Source organism: Phocoena phocoena, chromosome 16, assembly GCF_963924675.1.
Source record: "Phocoena phocoena chromosome 16, mPhoPho1.1, whole genome shotgun sequence".
Taxonomy (NCBI): Eukaryota; Metazoa; Chordata; class Mammalia; order Artiodactyla; family Phocoenidae; genus Phocoena; species Phocoena phocoena.
This window is the reverse complement of record NC_089234.1, coordinates 25,589,698-25,610,547: the sequence shown is the minus strand read 5'-3', so window position 1 is coordinate 25,610,547 and position 20,850 is coordinate 25,589,698. Positions and strand designations below refer to the sequence as shown.

Below are 20,850 nucleotides of genomic sequence, written 5' to 3'. Positions count from 1 at the left end.
CTAACCTTAAAGCACTCATGTTTCATCTCAATCAGATGAAAGGAATGTAGAAATACTAAGTATAACCAGAAAAATCCCACTATTTTATTAAAAACATATTGTGGCTTATTATAAGCCACATCCTTTTGGAAGCAGGCAAAGTAAAAATATAAACAATGACTCTAACCACTATATTTTAAATCGTTTCACCTACCTATCAATTTATTTCAAGCAATATAATGTATGAAACAAAGTGTGCTCACACTCTAAAAATGGGCTATAAGAGGCTCAAAGGGGCTAAAGAGAGTTGCAAAACAAATATGTAAGAGACAGATAAAGAGGCAGATTAGCATCAGAACTGAAGTATACAACTGACGTGGAACTATTATTAGCAGATTTCATCAGTTATGTTCTCAGAATGATGGTTCCAGGTACACACTGGTCTTTGGCTTATATGGCAGGCTAATCAGCACTAACGTAGAAGGGATGCCCGTTAACATTACTTCCATCCTGAACTGGAACCACGGCATTAACCTTTTAAGGTCAAGACAAAGAGCACTGCATTACTCTGCTTTTAGGTGATCTCAAAACAGTTATTTATGACATTTATTCAAAGAAGCCTAGTGACTAAATCGCAATGAGTATTCCTTAAATCTAAATATGGCCAAACTACAGGAGTGAAGACTTCTCTGCTAAATATCAAGGTTAGCTGTTCTTTTGGCACAGAACTCAGCAATAACTAACAGCAGAATCTAGACGTTGGCAAGAATATATACATTTTCTCTGTTTCTTTTAATTACATTATCTTCTTCAACCTGGAAATTCCTTTATTTGCCACACAAATGTAACAACTCTGTATAGAATTTCTTGGGCATAAAATTATTCTGGGGCTTCCCTTGTGGCGCAGTGGTTGAGAATCTGCCTGCCAATGCAGGGGACACGGATTCGAGCCCTGGTCCGGGAAGATCCCACATGCCGTGGAGCAACTAGGCCCGTGAGCCACAATTACTGAGCCTGCGCATCTGGAGCCTGTGCTCCGCAACGAGAGGCCGCGATAGTGAGAGGCCCGCACACCATGATGAAGAGTGGCCCCCACTTGCCGCAACTAGAGAAAGCCCTCGCACAGAAATGAAGACCCAACACAGCCATAAATAAATAAATAAATAAACATTTAAAAAATTATTCTGATCTCATCCTACTAAATACCACGTGAATCTCTCTTATTTCTGTCTACTAAGTTTTCAAACTGCTAGCAACTTTAAATTACACTAACTCCTGGCATTACTATTATTATTTTAATATTTATTTATTTATTTTTGGCTGCACTGGGTCTTCGGTGCTGTGCCCAGGCTTTCTCTAGTTGCGGGAAGAGGGGGCTACTCTTCGCTGTGGTGCACGGGCTTCTCATTGCCATGGCTTCTCTTGTTGCGGAGCATGGGCTCTAGGCGCACGGGCTTCAGTAGTTGTGGCACACGGGCTCTAGAGCGCAGGCTCAGTAGTTGTGGCGCATAGGCTTAGCTGCTCCTCGGCACGTGGGATCTTCCCGGACCAGGGCTCAAACCTGTGTCCCCTGCATTGGCAGGCGGATTCTTAACCACTGCGCCACCAGGGAAGCCCATTACTTCTAATATTAATGAAGATTTCTGGATGGCTCCTGACCAATTCCTTACCCTCAACATTCCAGGATATTAAATGCATTCATTGTTACTAAAGCAACAGTCTGTTAAGTTAAATAGAGTACCTTGGGGCCATGTGGGAAATCAAACAGGTAAGTCATGATTTTCTGGAAAAAAAAAAATCCAACATAAGGTCCACATACTACTTCTGCAAGAGATATATGACACCTAAATAAATCACACACAAGCTTTTTATAAGACATGTCTTTTTCAATACAAGATTCATCACATTCTTGTTTCCTCTAAAGTTTATGAAATCATGGCAGTGGAAGAAGCCAGAAATGAATGCTTCATCATAGCAAACAAACGCAAGCTTCTGACATTCTCAGTAGAACACAGACTTCTAGATTTTTTTGTACAGATGCACATCCATATATTCCTATCCAGTTCTCCTAGTGGACTGGAACACATATTTGGAGGTAAAGGGTATCTGAGATAAGGGTGTAGAGATAACTAATGACTCACATGGAAATAATATACCTTGGCCCTCTTACTACTGTTCCTAGACCAACCAAGCCAACTTACTTGCTTACTCCAAATCACCAAATTTCTAAATCAACATTTTACATAAAGAGGATTGGGGAGTGCTGAGCTTCCTGTTAGTACTGGGAACCTGTAACTGTCTTAGCAAAAGTAACATGATAAGGAGTTAAATCATCTTTTCTATATGCTTCAATCATGGCAAAAAAATTTTTTAAGTTAAGAGGTAGTAAATTTTGATGGCTAAGAGTCAAAACACCTTAGCACCATCTATTTCTGTCTGGCTCCCAACAGCAGGGAGGGCACATATGTACACATGTGCAATAATAAAGGGTGTAACTTCTCAAGTTTTAGAAATGAAGCACAAAGAGACAACGAAGACATTTTAATCAGCGCAAATGTTTTAAATAACCCCTAAGAGAAAACCTTCAAGTAGCCAATTGTAATGAGGGAAAAAAGTCAAAAGAAATATTTAGAAAAATTTGAGAACCGCTCTGATGTATGCTATATATTTTTGCTTTTTTCATTCTGCTTTCAAAATGAAATGGCAATAAAATACCCTCAGTTAATAAACTATCTTCCTCATTATAGTCACAGTTCTTTAGTCCAAAATAATTCCTTTGTATAAATAAACAAATATGAATATTAAGCACTTACATCTGTGTATTTATAGTCACTGTTGGTGGCAAGAAATACTTTCCCTACTTCCTTCATCCGGCTTAGAAGCAAAGGCAGTTTTCCCTGAAATATAATTATGATGATGAGCGAAACACTAAAACACACAGATATTCCTCCACTTGTGTTGGGGTTATGTCCCGATAATACACCAAACATGACAGCTAGCCAAGCCTACCTTAAACGTGCTGAGAACATACACTGGCCTACAGTTGGGCAAAATCATCAAACACAAAGCCTATTTTATAATAAAGTGGTTGAATATCTCATGTAATTTATTGAATACTGTACTGAAAGTGAAAAGTAGAACGGATGTTACCAGTTGTCTACCCCCGTGATCGCATGGCTGACTGGGAGCTGTAGCTCACTGCTGCTGCCCAGCATCACGAGAGTATCGTAGGGCATATCACTAGCCTGGGAAAAGATCAAAATTCAAAATTCCACATACAGTTTCTACTGAATGTGTATTGCTTTCACACCATCGTAAAGTCAAAAAATCTTAAGTTGGGGACCATCTGTATATATTCATTTACACTGTGGAGTAGTTAGACACTGGACTTTTGTCCACTGAAATAGGAATAGGGGATGCCCTTTAAGGGAGGGATGGTTGGTTGGTTGGTTGGTTGGTTGGTTGGTTTCAGAATTTTGCATTTAGAAGACCACATTGTCACTATGCATGAGTTAAGTATCATGTATGTAGTGTATACATGGTGTATATATAATAGATTTATATATAAAATATATAAATGATTACATTCCTATTAAAAACATCTCTCTAACTTCCTCATTATGTCTGCCTCAGGAAAGAGTTTAAATTACCTTGTAATCTCTAAAAGTAAGTGAATTAAGTGTGTGAGAGATGAGGAGAAGCTGATTTTTAAACATCATCAGCTAAATACTCTATGGAGAGTATTAGATATGGCTTCACCGTATATACTTTTATTTTATGAAATACCTTGCAGAAATGACATGATGTGTCATGATGCAACCTAGAAATGTCCAGACCCACCTGCAGATACATGAGGAAATTCTAACTCCTGATGTGACCAGAAAGAAAAACAGCCTTTCCTTCTCTCACAGTAAATAGCTTCCTTCACTTAAATCCTCCTGAACCCCTCAGTGTTCTTTCTTGAAACAACAATCATGGGAGTGGGAGTGGATGGGAAATAGGAGGTACAAAGAATGAAAACAATAAGAAATCTTTACCAAAGAACTTTGAGAAAATAATTGCATTCTACTTTTACTCTGTAAGAAAAGGAAGAAGTATCTCATCTCAGTGCTGTGTATGTCTGTGTGTACTTTTTATTTTGAAATCATTTCAGACTTACAGAAAAGTTGTGAAAATAGTACAGAGGGTTTCTATATATTCTTTATCCAGCTTCCCTTAATATTAACATCTTAACCCCAGCATAATGATCAAAACTAAGAAATTAACATTGGCACAATGCTTTTAACTAAACTACAGATATTTAAAAATTTTATTAGGTTTTCCACTAATGTCACTTGAAGTATTTTAAAGCTTTCCTCATTATTCCCTATTTATAGGTTAAAGGCAATTTAAATAATAGTCACACATATAGTGTTTTTTTTGTTTGTTTTTTTGGTTTTTTTTTTACGGTACACGGGCCTCTCACTGCTGTGGCCTCTCCCGTTGCGGAACACAGGCTCCGGATGCGCAGGCTCAGCGGCCATGGCTCACGGGCCCAGCCGCTCCGCGGCATGTGGGATCTTCCCGGACCGGGGCACGAACCCGCATCCCCTGCATCGGCAGGTGGACTCTCAACCACTGCGCCACCAGGGAAGCCCCATATGTACATTTTTTAGATGATCTAGCGCTGTGGTTATGATTCAGGATACATTTAGGTGTGACTTTGGCTTTACTACTTATTCACTGTATGAACTTGGGCAAGTTATTTAAGTCCCCAGTTTCTTCATCTATAAAGCAGAGGTAACAGTAACTAACTCACAGTTATATGGAAGATTAAATGGGATAATGAATGTAATCACTTAGCACAGTGATGTGCGCAAAGTAACCACTCTAGCTGCTGTTATTGTAATTAGAGCTAAAGGACAAATGAAATACTGGGTCTTCTTGCCTAGTAACAAACAAGAAAAACTAAAACCCATGCTCCGGCTGAAAACTCTTGGTGATTATACTCGGAGTGTGTTAAACTGCCACGACAGAGAAATATCTTCTCTTGTCCACTTCATTATAAATAAGCTTGTTATTAATTTCCCTAATAGGTAAAGGAAGCTATCATGCAGATCTATTTTTCCCTTTATTACTTACATCTTTGACTACATACTTCTCAAGATTTTCAACTGTCTTTTCCTTAAGGGAACCCTAGAGAAAGAAAAAAGAAAGCAAGAAGAGAACAAAATCAATTTTTAAGTTTATTATAAAAACTGTGACTACTGTCAGCCTAAATGCATTTCTTAAGTATTTCCAGAAAAGTAGATAAACTAAACAAGTCCAGGATAAAGTGGCAGATGTGATGTGCTGCAACTCCACCTCCAAAATGTATTTAAAATATAAAACTTTTTATTTTAAACTAGAAATCAAAAGGCATTTCATATTGTATTCAGCATAATTTATAATAAATGTAAACATAATATTACTTAGTTAATGTTATTGGCCAAGTGGGAGGTATTTGGAAAAAACAAATGGACCATAATCATCCTGAAAGGATATGGTAAGTATAATCCTAATGCTAAAATCTCTTCCAGTAAGTTTGGGAAATGCAAACTGAAATAAGATCTAGAAGCCAAGCACCACCACTGAGGAAAGACCGGCATTACCTCTGTAAGCAGGACAGCCAAAGACAAGGACAGAAGTATTCTAGACAGCTATCACCAGCGGCAAATCCCACCCCCCCACTTTTTTTTAACAGATGAACAATTCTGCTCTATTTGCACTTGGAAAGTTAATGTCAGACCATAAAAAACACATGCCAGGCAGTGAGCAGGTGAAGAAGCAGCTCCTAGGTACCTTGTAATGAACCCAGTCAACTGCATCTCTTACATCCTGGAACATACTCCGGTAAGACATGAAGAGGTCCCCATCTTTAAATCCGGTTTCACAGCTACAGAAAGATAAAAAGAACATGACAGGGAATCCAAAAGAGGGTAAATAAAATGAATATCAAACATTGCCCAGGGGACCCAAAGGTTCCATTGTCACATAATAAAGGCCGTGTGGCTAATTTGGAAAATAATTACTCCCTAATGAAAACCCATTTTGACCACCAGAGATGACTACAGTGTTCAATGGAATACAGTAACTGTGAACAGATACAAAGTGGTAGAAGAATATACTGAATGGAAGCTAAAAGGCCAGTTCCAAAAATATCAGGTCCTTTATCACTTTTAAGAAACAGGTTCCCATCAAAGAAACATTTAAAATTGGTAATTTAGGTTCTCTCCACCCTCACTTTTCTGACATTGTCTCTAGGTACTAAGGTATTGTCTATTTTCTGTTTATCTTAGTGACTTAGTGCTCCACCAAATTTAGTGCCTTGAAGTGGATAAGGCCTAAAGAGGATAAGAAGTTTGCAAACTCTGGCACATACGGCTGAACTTACAATTCTCCCTAGAAAGGAAAGGATAACTTTTTCAAGACTTAAGCAAAATTTTACTTCAGGGAGGATAAACAGTATTTACTACTCAATTAATCTTGCTGGGCCTGGGAATGAAACTAAATTACCATCCCTGAATGGCTCCTGGGTAGCTGCTGTGAAATGAGTTGGGGGGTTTTAGTGCAATTCTGCTTGGACAGATAATCATCACACAAACCTCCCACTCAGTTGTCACAATTAGCACCTCTGCTGGCCGTCTTCATTCCCAGGAGAAGCCAATCAGAAGTGGTCCCTTCCAAACATGGCTGCAGCACACTGGCAAGGAGAGGGCCGTGTGGGAGGTGAGAGCCTGCATGGAGCTGCTGGTGCTGTCCCATCTCTCAGGCTGGCAATGTGGCATCTTTCACTAGCACTAAATTCACTTCAGAAAAGCAGAAAAGACCTGCAGTGGCCAGTTCTCTAAAACCCTGTACATTAATTTTTTAAAAAATCAATTGGAAAAAGAAAATTATAGTATATACATACCTGGTATATCTGGGACAATTAGTAAAAAAATCTACTAGGCAGGCCAACAGGTAGGTCTCTGAAAAATGAAGAATAGATATTCATAAGCTAGAAGTGAGATAATGAAATTTGTTTCATTATGTCCTTGCGCAAAGACAAACGATCATGGAAAGAAGGGAAAGCATCAGTATATATAAGCACAGAATAAGCATAGAATATGTAATATATAAGCATAGAATGAGTCTACCTGGTAGGTTGAATAGTGTGTTCAGAATGTAAAATCTTTCAGTGTCATCTCGTTGAATAAATTTATTTGGATACTGCTCTCTAGTTTCTGGTCTGAAAGAAAAAATTTTAAATTAACTGACATTCAAAAATAACATTATAACTCTGAGACATATTCATCATTCAAAAATTAATTCAGATATTTTGGTGGCTATGTGCAAGGCAGGGTTCCAAATGATACACATGGCAGGACTTCCCTGGTGGCGCAGTGGATAGGACTCCGTGCTCCCAATACAGGGTGCCTGGGTTCTATCCCTGGTCGGGGAACTAGATTCCACATGCATGCCGCAACTAAGTAAAGGTTCGCATGCCACAACTAAGGAGCTCTGGAGCTGCAAGTAAGGAGTCCCCGTGCTGCAACCAAGACCTGGCGCAACCAAATAAAAAGAAAAAAAATTTTAAAAACCCAAAAAACACATGGGTAGCTCTGAAAAGGAAGAAGCTTGGTTCCAGCCCCTAAAAAGTTCTCAGTCTGGTAAGGGAGGTGAGTCACATACACAGACAATTACAAAAAGGTAAAAAAATCACAACTACAAGCAAGGTGCGAAGAGCTATGAGAAAACTGAAGAAGGGGAGACCATTTCAACTTAAGGGGTAGAGAGAAGTGAATATGGGGATGTGGAGAGGAAAATCTTGGAAGAATTCATGAAAATGGTAGCATATGAGCTGGCCCTTGAAAGCTAGATAGACGAATCCAGAAACTAGTCTGAGAAAAGGGAACAGAGAAAAATAAAGCTAGAAAGATGAATTGAGGCAATTATGCTATTGTTTTTATACTTCATTCAGGGGCAACAGTGCCACTGACAGTTCTGGGGTTTTTTTGGCTGCATTGGGTCTTTGTTGCTGCCTGCGGGCTTTTCTCTAGTTGCCGCGAGCGGGGGCTACTCTTTGTTGCAGTGCGTGGCCTTCTCATTGCAGTGGCTTCTCTTGTTGCAGAGCACAGACTCCAGGCGCGTGGGCTTCAGTAGTTGTGGTACGCAGGGGCTACTCTTCATTGCAGTGCATGGGCTTCTCAATGCGGTGGCTTCTCTTGTTGCAGAGCACGGACTCCAGGCGTGCGGGCTTCAGTAGTTGTGGCACGCAGGCTCAGTAGTTGTGGCTCACGGGCTCTAGAGTGCAGGCTCAGTAGTTGTGGCGCATGGTGTAGCTGCTCCGCGGCATGTGGGATCTTCCCGGACCAGGGCTCAAACCAGTGTCCCCTGCATTGGCAGGCAATTCTTAACCACTGTGCCACCATGTAAGTCCCCACTGACAGCTTTTAAGCAGAAGGATAAAACCATCAGAGATGAGTTGTAAAAATATTAAATTAGTAGGAGTTTTAGGATAAAACGGAGGAAGAAATGTGATGTGTTGCAAAAATGGCTACAAATTCTTCCTATCATTTTGTAATGTGACTTTGCAGTTTTTCTGATTAAGAGGCTCAGTCTATTTCTCCATCCTTGAATACAGGCTTGAACGGCAGCAAATGGGATCCAAGCAGAGACTTGGAAAACACTTGTGTATTGGGGCTTGCCTACTCTTGCTGCACTTGGAACTCTGAGACTGCTATGTGAATGAGAGTGAGATAACCTGCTGGAGGGTAAAAGGTTACATACAGAAATGAGGTGCCCCAGCCAACAGGCTGCCAACTGCCAGACGTGTGAGTGAGGCCATTCTAGATCAGCTGAGCAATCCCAGAACTGCCCAGCTGACTCTCAGAATTTTGAGCTAAATCAAATGGCCATTGTTTTAAGCCACTAAGTTTTGAAGTACTTTATTATGCAGCAAAAACTAACTGACACAGAGACAGAGGCCTGGGAAATCAGTTAGGGGATTACTGTAGTAGTCCAGTTGGGAGCAGGAGGGGCATGTCCTAGAGTGGGCGCAAAGGAAATTAGAAGAATTATTCAAGAGAGATTGCCAAGGTAAAATGAACAAGACGAGGCAACTTATCGGATGTGGTAGATGAGGAACATAAGAGCCAAAGATGATGATGCTCACACTAAGAGGGTGTCTCTGAGAGGGTGGTGGTACCATAAACAGAATCATGAAAACTAGATAAAAAGTAGATATAAGAGGAATTTTATTTTGGATATGTTAATCTAAAAGTAAACATTTTTACAGGTAATTAGAAACAAAGGTCAAGAACTTAAAATAGAGATTCAAACTTGAGAGATAGCTGGGATCATCTCTGCACAGGTAATAAATGAAGTCAGCAAGACTATTAGAGCAGAAGAGGCCACTTAAGAGTGCAGAGAAAGAAGAGCAGACTGAGACTAGATCCACAGAAGATATTCAGAGTTTAAAAGAAAAAGCCAGTGAAAAAAAAACAGAAGTTAGAGATGCATGAGAACCTTAAAGAGTGAAATAAAACACTGCAAGAAGAGGAAGGGGATATAGTATTAATAAAAATATTACAGAGAGTATATATAGGGGTGGGATAGGGAGGGTGGGAGGGGGACTCAAGAGGGAGGAGATATGGGGATATATGTATACCTGGTTCACTTTGTTATAAAGCAGAAAGTAACACACCATTGTAAAGCAATTATACTCCAATAAAGATGTTTAAAATATATATATATATAACAGAGAAACCAAAAGGGAGAAAAACTAAAACATAAAAATGCATAGTCCTCACAGTAAAATATGAAGATTAACTATTTTGAATAAAGGACACCAAATTTAAAGTTCATACTCAGAATAACTTGGGTAAATTCCTGCTTGTGTTTGTTAACTACAAATGGCATGAACTCTAGTTAGGGATATAAAATCACATTCGCTCCCTGTCTTAGTCACCCTTCTGAAATAAGTGTTCCCAATAAAGAATAACTTTATGGAATAGCATATCTTCTAGCCTTCCAAGATTTTCTGTAATGAAAATTAAGGCAGAAGGGAATAGTAATGATATGCTTTCCTCAGTCAGGTTTAGTAAGATGACGTTTTCATCATTAAAGAATAATTCCTTTACCTAAATATAGTTATTTATTAGGCAATTAGAACCCAAACAGACTTATAAATACAGTTAGTGATTACATTTTGTTTACTATATTTGTTTTTTTGGGTTATGTTCTTTTTTAAATTTTATTTTTGGCTGCGTTGGGTCTTCGTTGCTGCAGATGGGCTTTCTCTAGTTGCGGCGAGTGGGGGCTACTCTTCGTTGCGGTGCACGGGCTTCTCACTGCAGTGGCTCCTCTTGTTGCAGAGCACGGATTCTAGGCACGTGGGCTTCAGTAGTTGTGGCACGCGGGCTCTAGAGCACAGGCTCAGTAGTTGTGGTGCATGGGCTTAGTTGCTCCGCGGCATGTGGGATCTTCCCGGACCAGGGCTTGAACCCATGTCCCGTGCATTGGCAGGTGGATTCTTAACCACTGCGCCACCGGGGAAGCCCCTACTATATTTGTTTTACTTTTTTTTTTTTTTTTTTTAAACGTTTGGCCGCGCCTCACAGCTTGCGGGACCTTAGTTCCCCGACCAGGGACCGAACCTGCACCCTTGGCAGTGAAAGTACGGAGTCCTAACCACTGGACCGCCAGGGAATTCCCTACATTTTGTTTAAATTAAGTGTCAAGTCAGGCTAGCATACATTTAAAATAAAAATTAATTCACGGGGAGGTAATGTATCACAAAGGAAGGGATGCTAGACTTGGAGTTGGGAAGAAAACGGTTATAATACAGTACTGCTAACTATCTGTGACCCACAGAATAAAGATTTGATCTCAACATTATCCTAGTCTAAAACTTTAAAAGCCTTTACCATAATCTGAAAAGAGGCTCCAACTCAATTGGCAAGGCATATAAGGTGATGCGTGCTGGAGCCCTAATTTTCCTTCCAACCTTGTCCACATTATTACTTCAATAATTATCTTCCTTTCCCTCCATCTTCATTCTGTCCTTCTCCATGGACTTATTTTTTTAAATTTAACTCTAAAGACTGTACAGTGCTAAGTACTGTTTGAATGATTCTGCATTTACTCATAAATGACTTATTTCTGAAACAATATTAAATGTATTTCCAAAGCAGCTATTTGGAAACTTTATTGGCTTATTTGGGGGGGAAGAAAGGAGGTCTATGGATCTTGAGTTAGTAAATCTAATTGTAGTACTAATATATAGAATTTCTTCTCTTCCTTTTCTTCTCTGACTACACCCCTACCCAGTAACACAAAAGTCCATTTCAGACGTTCATAAGTAGAACCTTGGTTCATCATCATTGGGATTCTGAATTGTAGTGACAATATCTATACATAAAATAGCTTGGGTTTTTAGATTTGCAGTCACTTCACAGTCTAAATCCTGCCTTTTGATATTCATGAACTTGAACAAACTCCTCACGAGAGGAACAGTGAAAGGAAGATAGATATAACCACTGGCCTAACCAGGTGTGTCAAGGTAGGGTGTTCACTTCATACTGTTCTACGTACACTTGGAAATTGTTTAGCCTGTGTAATGCCAGCTGAAGAGTCTTGTAACATATGATTCAATTCCAAATAGGGCATTGCTGTGACCTCAGGTTTAAAGGAAACTCTGGTACAGTTTCTGTTAGTTTGTGTCTCTTATCCCAAAATGTATTTAACAAAAAGACACTGTCTCTTTAACAACTTCATTGTAGACTGTGGTTTTTACTACTTTGCTATTGAAAATAAATAACAGACTGACACTTAACCCATTCTGATTTTAAGAGTTGCTGTGATCCTAATACAGTGTCAGTAGTAAATTAGGTAATATAACAGTAGAGAAAATATATACTGTAATTGTAAAGCCACAATTATAGAAACTGTCATGTTGTGGCACTGTGATTTTTAAAGAAAACTTGAGATGTTTCACAAAAAAACACTAGATACTAAATTTTATCTGCTGTTTATTACTGGGGTTTCTGAAAAGTCCAAATTAGTAAGAACAGTGGAAATATTCTAATTATGAAAATAAAACGTATCCTTATTTGTTTTAAATAGTGTCACTCTATATTCATTTTTAACCCCATGTTTTTAAAAATTTTAACCGCATGATCAAATACCTGAAGGTACTCATTGTAATATAAAAAATAATGTATTAGCTGTTAAAAATCTCAGTCATTTACATTGCTGTAGTTTTAAATTTTTCAAAGCACTTTTACATACATACCTCTTCTGAGCAGCTACCTGAGAACTGTATTACAAAGGAGAAAATAAAAATCTTAGAATTTCAAATAAGTCAAAGCCACTACAGTTCTTTTGGGGCAAGTTTCAAGATTAGCTTTGTTGTATGCTATATAATTAGAAGGCGCTAATTTAAACAAAATGTAACTGCTAACTATATTTATAAGTCAGTTTGGGTCCTCACTGCCTAATAAATAATTTTTAAGTATCCTTATGTAAAGGAAATGATCTTTAATGATGAGGGAATAGGAAAGTATATTGTATTTGGGGAGACAATATCATCTTCATATTGTTTGACTATAAAAACACGAGAAAGAGGTTAAAGGTTCTTTGTACTCACCCCCTTATGAAGTTAAATCCATGTGCACAAACCAAGAGGTTTCCATAGGCATCAACTTTCAAAAGATTTCCGTATAGTGTATCAAAGACAAGTCCCCTATGTAAAAATGAAGACATCACCAATCATGCAAAGTAATAAAGGCAATAATCTAATGGAGTATTTACTCCATCACCACAAACCAACCCTCACCTTATTCAGGTTTTATGGCAGCTCAAGTATATCCCCAAACAATATAACTCTAGAGGCTAAAGTGAGTGAATAAAATCTTAAAAACGAATCTCAGAACAACTAACAAATATTTACTCTGTCCAGATAAATAATCACAACTGTTTTATGTGAGAAATAAGAGCTTAATCAAACAAGGTGTAAACAATAGTTCCTCTTAATACAGCTGGTTCTATCCTAAAACAGAGTCTCTCTTAATTTCCTTGGACAACTGAGCTGCCTTATATTTCCCTCTGTTACATGTTGTATATGGGACATATATGATGGCATCTCAAAATAAGCATCATCTTTCTCTTTTTTTAAGTTTTTTGGTGTGGACCAATCTTAAAGTCTTCTATTGAATTTGTGACTATATTGCTTCTGTTTTATGTTTTGTTTTTTTGGCCACGAGGCATGTGGTATCTTAGCTCCCCAACCAGGGATCGAACCCACACCCCCTGCATTGGAAGGCGAAGTCCCAACCACTGGACCGCCAGGGAAGTCCCAGCATCATCTTTCTTGGTGTCAAATCTTTCTTATCAAATCCAGGAATGCAAACTGCCAAGAAGCCTCCTGATTACCAAGTTAAATATATTAGCAAAACATGTAACCGCTCTCCAATACCATAAGAGAAGAGCATCTGCGATTACCGTCCATCAATTTTAATAATCCCTCTTCTTTCTCATAAATGGATCTTCTTTAATAATGGATCTTCTTTAATAACAATAAACTAAGTTCAAAGTTCAAGTCAGGAACACAAAATATATGGTGTACATGAAAGGTTTCATGGTCATTTCAGAATCAACACTAACCAAAAACAAACAAAAAACCCCCAAAGAATCTTTTGATGTTCTGTTGGTTTTTTGTTTGTTTGGGGGAAGTTTTTTGATTGAGGATGCATTTGGAATTATTAATTTTGGGGACAGAAGGAGGAGTCTTAATCCAAAAATAATCTTGAAATATTACCTGGTAGGGAATGTAGAATCATATGCAAAGCTGAGCAGCTCCTGAGGATAGCCAATAGAAACTAATCTCTCCACAGTAAGCTCAAAGCCAAGGGACTCATACTCCGGGGACTTGTACACTGCACAAAGAGGAGGTTCTCATTAAAAGAATGGCCACTTAAAATAGGAGGCAAATGAGCGAATTTCTACTTTCCCAATTCCTCTCTCCTCCTAAATCTGCCATTTTTCTTCGTTTCCTTCAAACTCCATGTTTTGTACCGCCCTGAGTAATCACAGAACTCAACTGTCAGTCTGTGGAAATAGGTCATATTATAGTAGGAGGAGCAGCAACAAAATGAATTATCAGGCATTTCAGAAGAGTTCCTTCATTCTTAGGAAACCTAATTCCAAAATTATTTCCTCTTTATTCTTTCATGCCCACAATCTAAAGGCAGGTGGGATAATGTAATATGCACAGCTGTGATATTAACCATGAGAATATAATTAATATAAAACTAGATAGATCTATGTATGTTGAAGTCCTCACTGTTGTGCATGATTGGTGTAGGAATCCTTCAAAATTAGTTGTTTTTTCTTTTCTTAAAGACCAGTCTATTTTTAGAATTCCTATCTGGCTTAGTAGTTACTTTAAATTCCTTCTCCAATCAGCATGATTCCATTTGTTAGGATTTACTTGTTTTCTTTATCAGCCCTGACAATGTCATAGCCATCAAAATTGCATTTTGCAAATTATTAGTGCTAAAACAACCATAAGAAGACATGTCTGAGATAGGAAAATCTGGATATGAATTGGGAATTAGACATTGAAGAATTATAACTCATTTTATTAGACCTGATTATGGAAGAATGAGTACGAGCAAGTATATATATATAAAATATATGTACCTCCTATCTGCCAAAGAAGAATAATGAGTTTTTTACAGGTGAAATAAAATGGATTTTGGAATATGGGGGTTTCTCTTTAATATTATATGTCTGAAGTTTTCTATAATGAAAAATCTTTTCAGAATCATCATTGCAGTTTAGTATAAAGAAAATGCTCCTTTAAACATGCTTCTTCCAAATGAAAGATGTAGGTAGGCAACCATCCATCAGTCTCTAGGTTGGGTAAGCCATATTAAAAATAAAAATAAAAATAAAAATACCTGCAATCTTGCTAAATGCCAAATGAGGATTGAAAAACACCCCCAAACATCCTATTCCTTTGTCTCATAATAATTAAGCTATTATTATTATTATAGTTCTACCTATAATTAACACATGTAGCCTATGGCTCAAACTGATTCTTCACTGCAATTAGCCTGCCTGTCCAAGTTAGTGCTAATGTTTTAATGAGTATGATTCAACTTTCCCTTTCCAAAAACAATCCTTTAGAATATTTCTGGAAATACATAAAAGAAAACAGCAATAGTGGTTTCCCCCACAGAAGGGAACTGAGTGACTAAGAGATAGGGGAAGGAAGAAGACTTTCAGGTACCTTCTTCTGTACCTTTAAAACTTGTAACGTATTAATGTATTATCTACTCTTTTCAATTAAATTGAAATTTTAAAAAAAAGGTGAGATTTTAAAATCTTTTAATAAACATTTGTCATATTTATAAGCCTCAAAATTTTAAGGTCCTTTAGGAGATGCTTAAGTCTCATCTCACCAGAACAATGCCAAAAGAAGCTGTCATTTCGTCTGTGGTCTCAGGGGTAATAATAATTTAAGGCTAATGCTAACCCTGGCTAACATTTTCAAAACTGGCTATATTTTTCCCCTCCCGTCAATTCCAGCCCCATCCTCACCCATCCCTGCCCACAAAATGTTTTGAATCCTCAAGTGTGGAATTCTTAAATTTGAATGATGTACACTGTGGTAAAGGAAGTGCTATATATTCATACATGCTAACAGAATAAGAGCTGGTGTATTATCATAAAACCAGGAAAGCATGGTATCCACTGATGTCAATTTGAATTATTTTGAGAGTATAAAAGAATATCTCACCCCACCCCGTGCTTCCACCTCAATTGAAAGTGAATTTCATTTTAACAAAATTTTCATAAAACAAAAATTACTTCTCAGTCCTAACAAAGCCCCACTTATGTCAAACAATATTTAATGGAACAAAATTCCAGTATAGCTCAGTAATTTGGATAATCCATTGACATTCATTCTCATAGGATTTGGCCCATATAAAATGTTTTCAATTATTAATTTTTCAGAAAGATAATTTGCTGGATATGCCTTAAGAATGGGAGACAGAAACAAAACTTAAACACCCTCCACCCAGGCTCGCCCCTAAATGAATAATTTTCCCTAGTTAGGGAAGTGATGGAGTAATAGTGATTAAGATCTATTTCTATGAGGCAATTCAGATTGAAACCCAAATCAATTTACTCAGAATTTTTCGTGAAAAAAAATGTGTGAGGGCAGAGATCTCAATTCCCCATTTTGCCACCATAAAGAATAGAATAACAGAAAATAAAACACTATACTCTTGTCACATTGTGTTTATTCCAAGGCAGAACTTCCAAGTGTTCAACTGAGCTGACTTTCTAGAAATTCCACCTACAGAAACAAATACTTTAAATTTCCTTTCTCTCAATGAGTTTAGGGTGCTTCCAAAAAATACAGTGTATTTTCCCCATTTGCTAACTTGAAGTTACACAGCATGTAGAAACATCAGCTGAAGCCAGAATTTCGGTCTCCCTGAGTCTCATCCAAAGCTTTTTGTGGTGGCATATAGTGCCACTGTTAAAAATGAATTTCTAGATTAAGTAGGCCATCAACATTTAAGCTTGGGTGTTGAAACACACTACTCTCCCTCCGATTTCTTTCAACTAGTCCAAAAGAAACTGCTCTAATCACAGGTGGGAATGGATTTAGCAAAGAGAGTCCAAGTTCCACTCTGACAACACTATCTATTTCACTAAGCTCTATATTAATCAGTAAGACCTACAAGGTATTGACATTTTCTCATAAGCTTCCTGGATAATCATTTCAGTAACAGGAACTCCCAGGTCATTAAATCAGCCCCTAGAGCACTGTACAGTACAACCAGGGCTGGAGAAGCAGAATTGCAGCTGGACAGAGCATGAATCTAGATGTTTTGTTCTAAGTGTCCCTTGGGAAAAATCACAATTTGTTCCCACCTGGTGGTAAAAATGACAATTCCTGAACCCTACAAAGTACCATCATGCCTTCAATAAATAAACAGATAGATAGCAAAATTTCTTTTTTAATCAACCAGGCCCTTCAAAGCCAGCCTGGACATCTGTGGGGAACCATATATATCACCTCAGACTAGAGCTCTATATGCCCTCCACAGCTGCAAAGGCTCTAATTTCAATTTGTCTGGCAAAACTGGCAAGTAAATGATGCATAGCTTCAAACTCAGTTCTCACAACTGACTTTCCAAAACACTGCCAATAGCTTCAAGAGTAACACAGCCTCACACATTCACTGCTTATTTCTCTTTCAGGAAGGTCCTCAGGCCTATTCTAATTTACCCAATATCCAAAGACAAAGGAAGAGGTTATTTTAAGGGCCAGAGTCCAAAAAAGAGGACTGCTTCAGGCACCAGGGCAGCACACAGTGTTCTCAGGTTACGTAACCAGACTATAAAGAGAACAGCCAAAGCTTTGAAAGCTGAAGCTACTGAGAGCATTTAAAGATATTCTTTATTCCATAATCTGCGAGGGAAAAACAGTTCTTCAAAAAATATCAGCTGCATGTTGTGGGGGTGAAAGTTGTGGGTTGTTTTGAGTAGAATTTGTTCATACAAGATAGAATCTGGATTAGAGGAGACAGTCCCTTTAGGTGAGCTGAAAACTTTCTGCAGGGAAGTCTGGAATTCTCATGCACTTTTTACCTTTGCCACCAAGACACACTGTGTAGTAGTTTATAGATTTTAGACAAAGGAAGGGCAAACCTCTACAGAGGTTCCAGCCTAGCAGAATGCTGCTGCCAAAATGAGAACTCACATGAGGCAGATGCAGATGCAGAGTGTGTCACTCCAGTCTTGAAGGAGTTACACTGGCACTCCTGTTAAAAAACAAAACAAAGCAACAAAACAAAACAAAAACAAAAACTGGTTTTAAAACTGTTGTGATGGGCTGGAACAGAGAGATACCATTTGGAAATTGGTATTAATAGGAGTTACTGCCTCCTATTTAGAAGCCTCTGACCATCACTTAAATTCATCTAATTAGCCATAACAAAACAAGGGTATTGAAGATAAGCTTAAGTATTATACATTATTTAACTTTTCCAGTACCCTGAGCCTGGATTACAAGCCAAGTCTGATCCTGAATGTTAAGTCAAAAGACAAACAGAAAAATAAATTTCTTTTGTCTTAGTTTATTTTTTCTAGCACATTTCAGGTTTATATGATAGAAACTGAATGCAACTGGTAAACAGCGTTTAAAATTGAACTATAGTAAGTGAAACAGACTAATAAAGGATACAAGAATATACCAGAGCAGTCTCATCTTACTTTTAAGTACCCATTTAAACTAAGTCTACCTGTACCTATCTACCTACTTTTCTACCCTTCTAACACCTAATTTTGTAATCTTGATAAAGATAAAAACCAACGTCACCCTACTAAAAATCTAACCAGATGTCTAAATATGAAATAGAGGGTAAAATTTTATTTTGATTCTGTGAGTGTATATTTGCCCTCAGTAAATGGAGTCATACAACTCTACTTTCATAAAGTTAAAGAAACTACCTATTCTAGTAAGATAACTGACTTGAAGATACATAAATCCTTTCAAGATACTGATACTTTTTTTTTTTTTTTTTTGCAGTACCCGGGCCTCTCACTGTGTGGCCTCTCCTGTTGCGGAGCACAGGCTCCGGACGCGCAGGCTCAGTGGCCATGGCTCACGGGCCCAGCCGCTCCGTGGCATGTGGGATCCTCCCAGACCGGGGCACAAACCCGTGTCCCCTGCATTGGCAGGCGGACTCTCCACCACTGCGCCACCAGGGAAGCCCAAGATATTGATACTTTTAAGATATGAATTGTGTTTAACTTTATAGGGAGTCATTTTTCCTCGAGACATTTAGGTTTTTGTAAACATATGGTTAGATTTCTCCAACTTCTGGATTTTTTGTGAAAGGGAGATGGTACAAAATGGAAGAGCAAAAATGACTAGATACAATGTTGAAAATTTCTAAAAACATTACAACTAGGAGAAACCAGCACTACCAATCACACTTTGAAAAGCAAAAATCCAATCCAACCACTCAAGAATAGTTATTTGCTTTTATGCTACGAATGTGATCAACATCAATGTTCTCTATTTATTTAGGCTAAGTGATCTTAGCTCTCTGAGACTGTAACTAGCAAAGATAATAATTCACATTTTCATTAAGGAAATTTTAAATTAAATCTTTCCATTCCCATATAAACAGACACCAGAGGACTTTTTCTACTTTTCACAACTATTTGAAAACCCCAACACAATATCACAGACATAGTCAAAAATTTTCTCTCTAACCTAAGAGATCATAAATGATCTAAAAAGAGATATTGAAAAATTCTAAAAACTACCTCAATTTTAATTTACCTAAAATACAAAAGCTAGATACCATTCAACACTTTCAGTAATATAAAATAAAACCAACTTCCACATGGCTAGACATGTAAATAAGTAAACAAGCAGAGTCTGAAAGACTGCCAGTCTCAATTTATTGCAAAAGTAAAATTAAATGGTAATTAAAAGATTTGTTTTAAAAATTACCAAGAGTATTAAAAGAATGTTTACTTTAAAATAAAATGAAAAAAATTACCTAACTCAAAATTTTCCCTCTGAGAACCTGTATGCTTACTAGGAATGTGTATTTCGGCTATTGTTTTCAACTTAAAATGCGGAAAACTGAAAATTATTGAAATAACTTTAAAAATCCTCTTTAACCAAAGAAGCTGCTTGTAATTAAAAAAAAAGAAAAGAAATAGCTAGTATATAATTTTTCCACCAAATAAGAACAGATCATCACACTCAAATGCCTGTACTAAAGTTAGAATAATATAACAGACATTTGGATGCCTACTGTGTACAGGTACTAGATGCTAAGAACAGAAAACAAAATAACTCATGGTCTTTGGCCTGAAGGAGCTCGTAGTGCGCAACAGGGATATACAATTAGATATTTATAATAAATTTTAGAAGATCCACAATACAATGTGACTAAGGAGGTACAGAGGGACAGAAATGGGGCCAATTAACCCAGCCCAGGAAGTCTTCTTTAAAAATATGTATGGGACTTACCCGGTGGCGCAGGGGCTAAGAATCCACCTGCCAATGGAGGGGACATGGCTTCAAGCCCTGTTCCGAGAAGATCCCACATGCTGTGGAACAACTGAGCCCATGTGCCACACCTACTGAGCCTGCTGCGCTCTAGAGCCCGCGAGCCACAACGACTGAGCCTGAGTGCCACAACTACTGAAGCCTACGCCCCTAGAGCCCGTGCTCTGCAACAAGAAGCCAAGGCAATGAGAAGCCCACACACTGCGATGAAGAGTAGCCCCTGCTCGCTGCAACTAGAGAAAGCCCTTGTGCAGCAACAAAGACCCAACACAGCCAAAAACAAAATAAATAAATAAATCTATTAAAAAAAATATATATATATGTATCATTTACTCAGGCTTATACGGATAATTCACTTTTATAACCAGCATCTCAAGGTACTATAAGGTTTACCAAACTTTCTGAAACTCAGATTCAGGTAATATGTTCCAACACCTCTATCAGGGTCAGGCAAGTTAATTAATGTGAGAAATGGTCTAAGTGTTGGTACATGTCTTGGCCTAAAGGGGGAAGTAGCTGTCAGATGTAGCTGACTCCCCGGGGGAATGAGAGCCGATTGTTGCCATTTATGTGATAACAACCAGCCCAGATTTTTATACTTGGAATCCCCCAATTTTTAACTACTGACTCAATTTAAAAAACCAACAAACTCTATTTGAGCCAAACTATGGGTCTGTGGTCTGAGGTGTGCCATGGGCCACTGGTGTGCAACCTCTAGTGTATACTTTAGATACTTCCACATAAGTTCTCCATCTA

At 38.0% G+C, this 20,850-nt stretch overlaps 1 protein-coding gene across 2 annotated transcripts in view; it reads right to left on the bottom strand.

Moving 5' to 3' along the window:
• The window catches only part of NT5C2 (5'-nucleotidase, cytosolic II), a 104,732-nt gene that overhangs the window by 5,405 nt on the left and 78,477 nt on the right, over positions 1 to 20,850 (bottom strand). Inside the window, exons 3-11 of one of the 2 annotated variants that reach the window (XM_065893714.1) lie at positions 13,799 to 13,916; positions 12,629 to 12,724; positions 12,275 to 12,298; positions 7,137 to 7,228; positions 6,911 to 6,968; positions 5,800 to 5,893; positions 5,101 to 5,154; positions 2,793 to 2,876; positions 1,721 to 1,762 (exon numbers count right to left, since the gene is read on the bottom strand). In XM_065893714.1, the coding sequence (XP_065749786.1) occupies positions 1,721 to 1,762; positions 2,793 to 2,876; positions 5,101 to 5,154; positions 5,800 to 5,893; positions 6,911 to 6,968; positions 7,137 to 7,228; positions 12,275 to 12,298; positions 12,629 to 12,724; positions 13,799 to 13,916 (662 nt within the window). The remainder of the gene's footprint in view (positions 1 to 1,720; positions 1,763 to 2,792; positions 2,877 to 5,100; positions 5,155 to 5,799; positions 5,894 to 6,910; positions 6,969 to 7,136; positions 7,229 to 12,274; positions 12,299 to 12,628; positions 12,725 to 13,798; positions 13,917 to 20,850) is intronic. The other variant, XM_065893715.1, reaches the window with a different exon arrangement.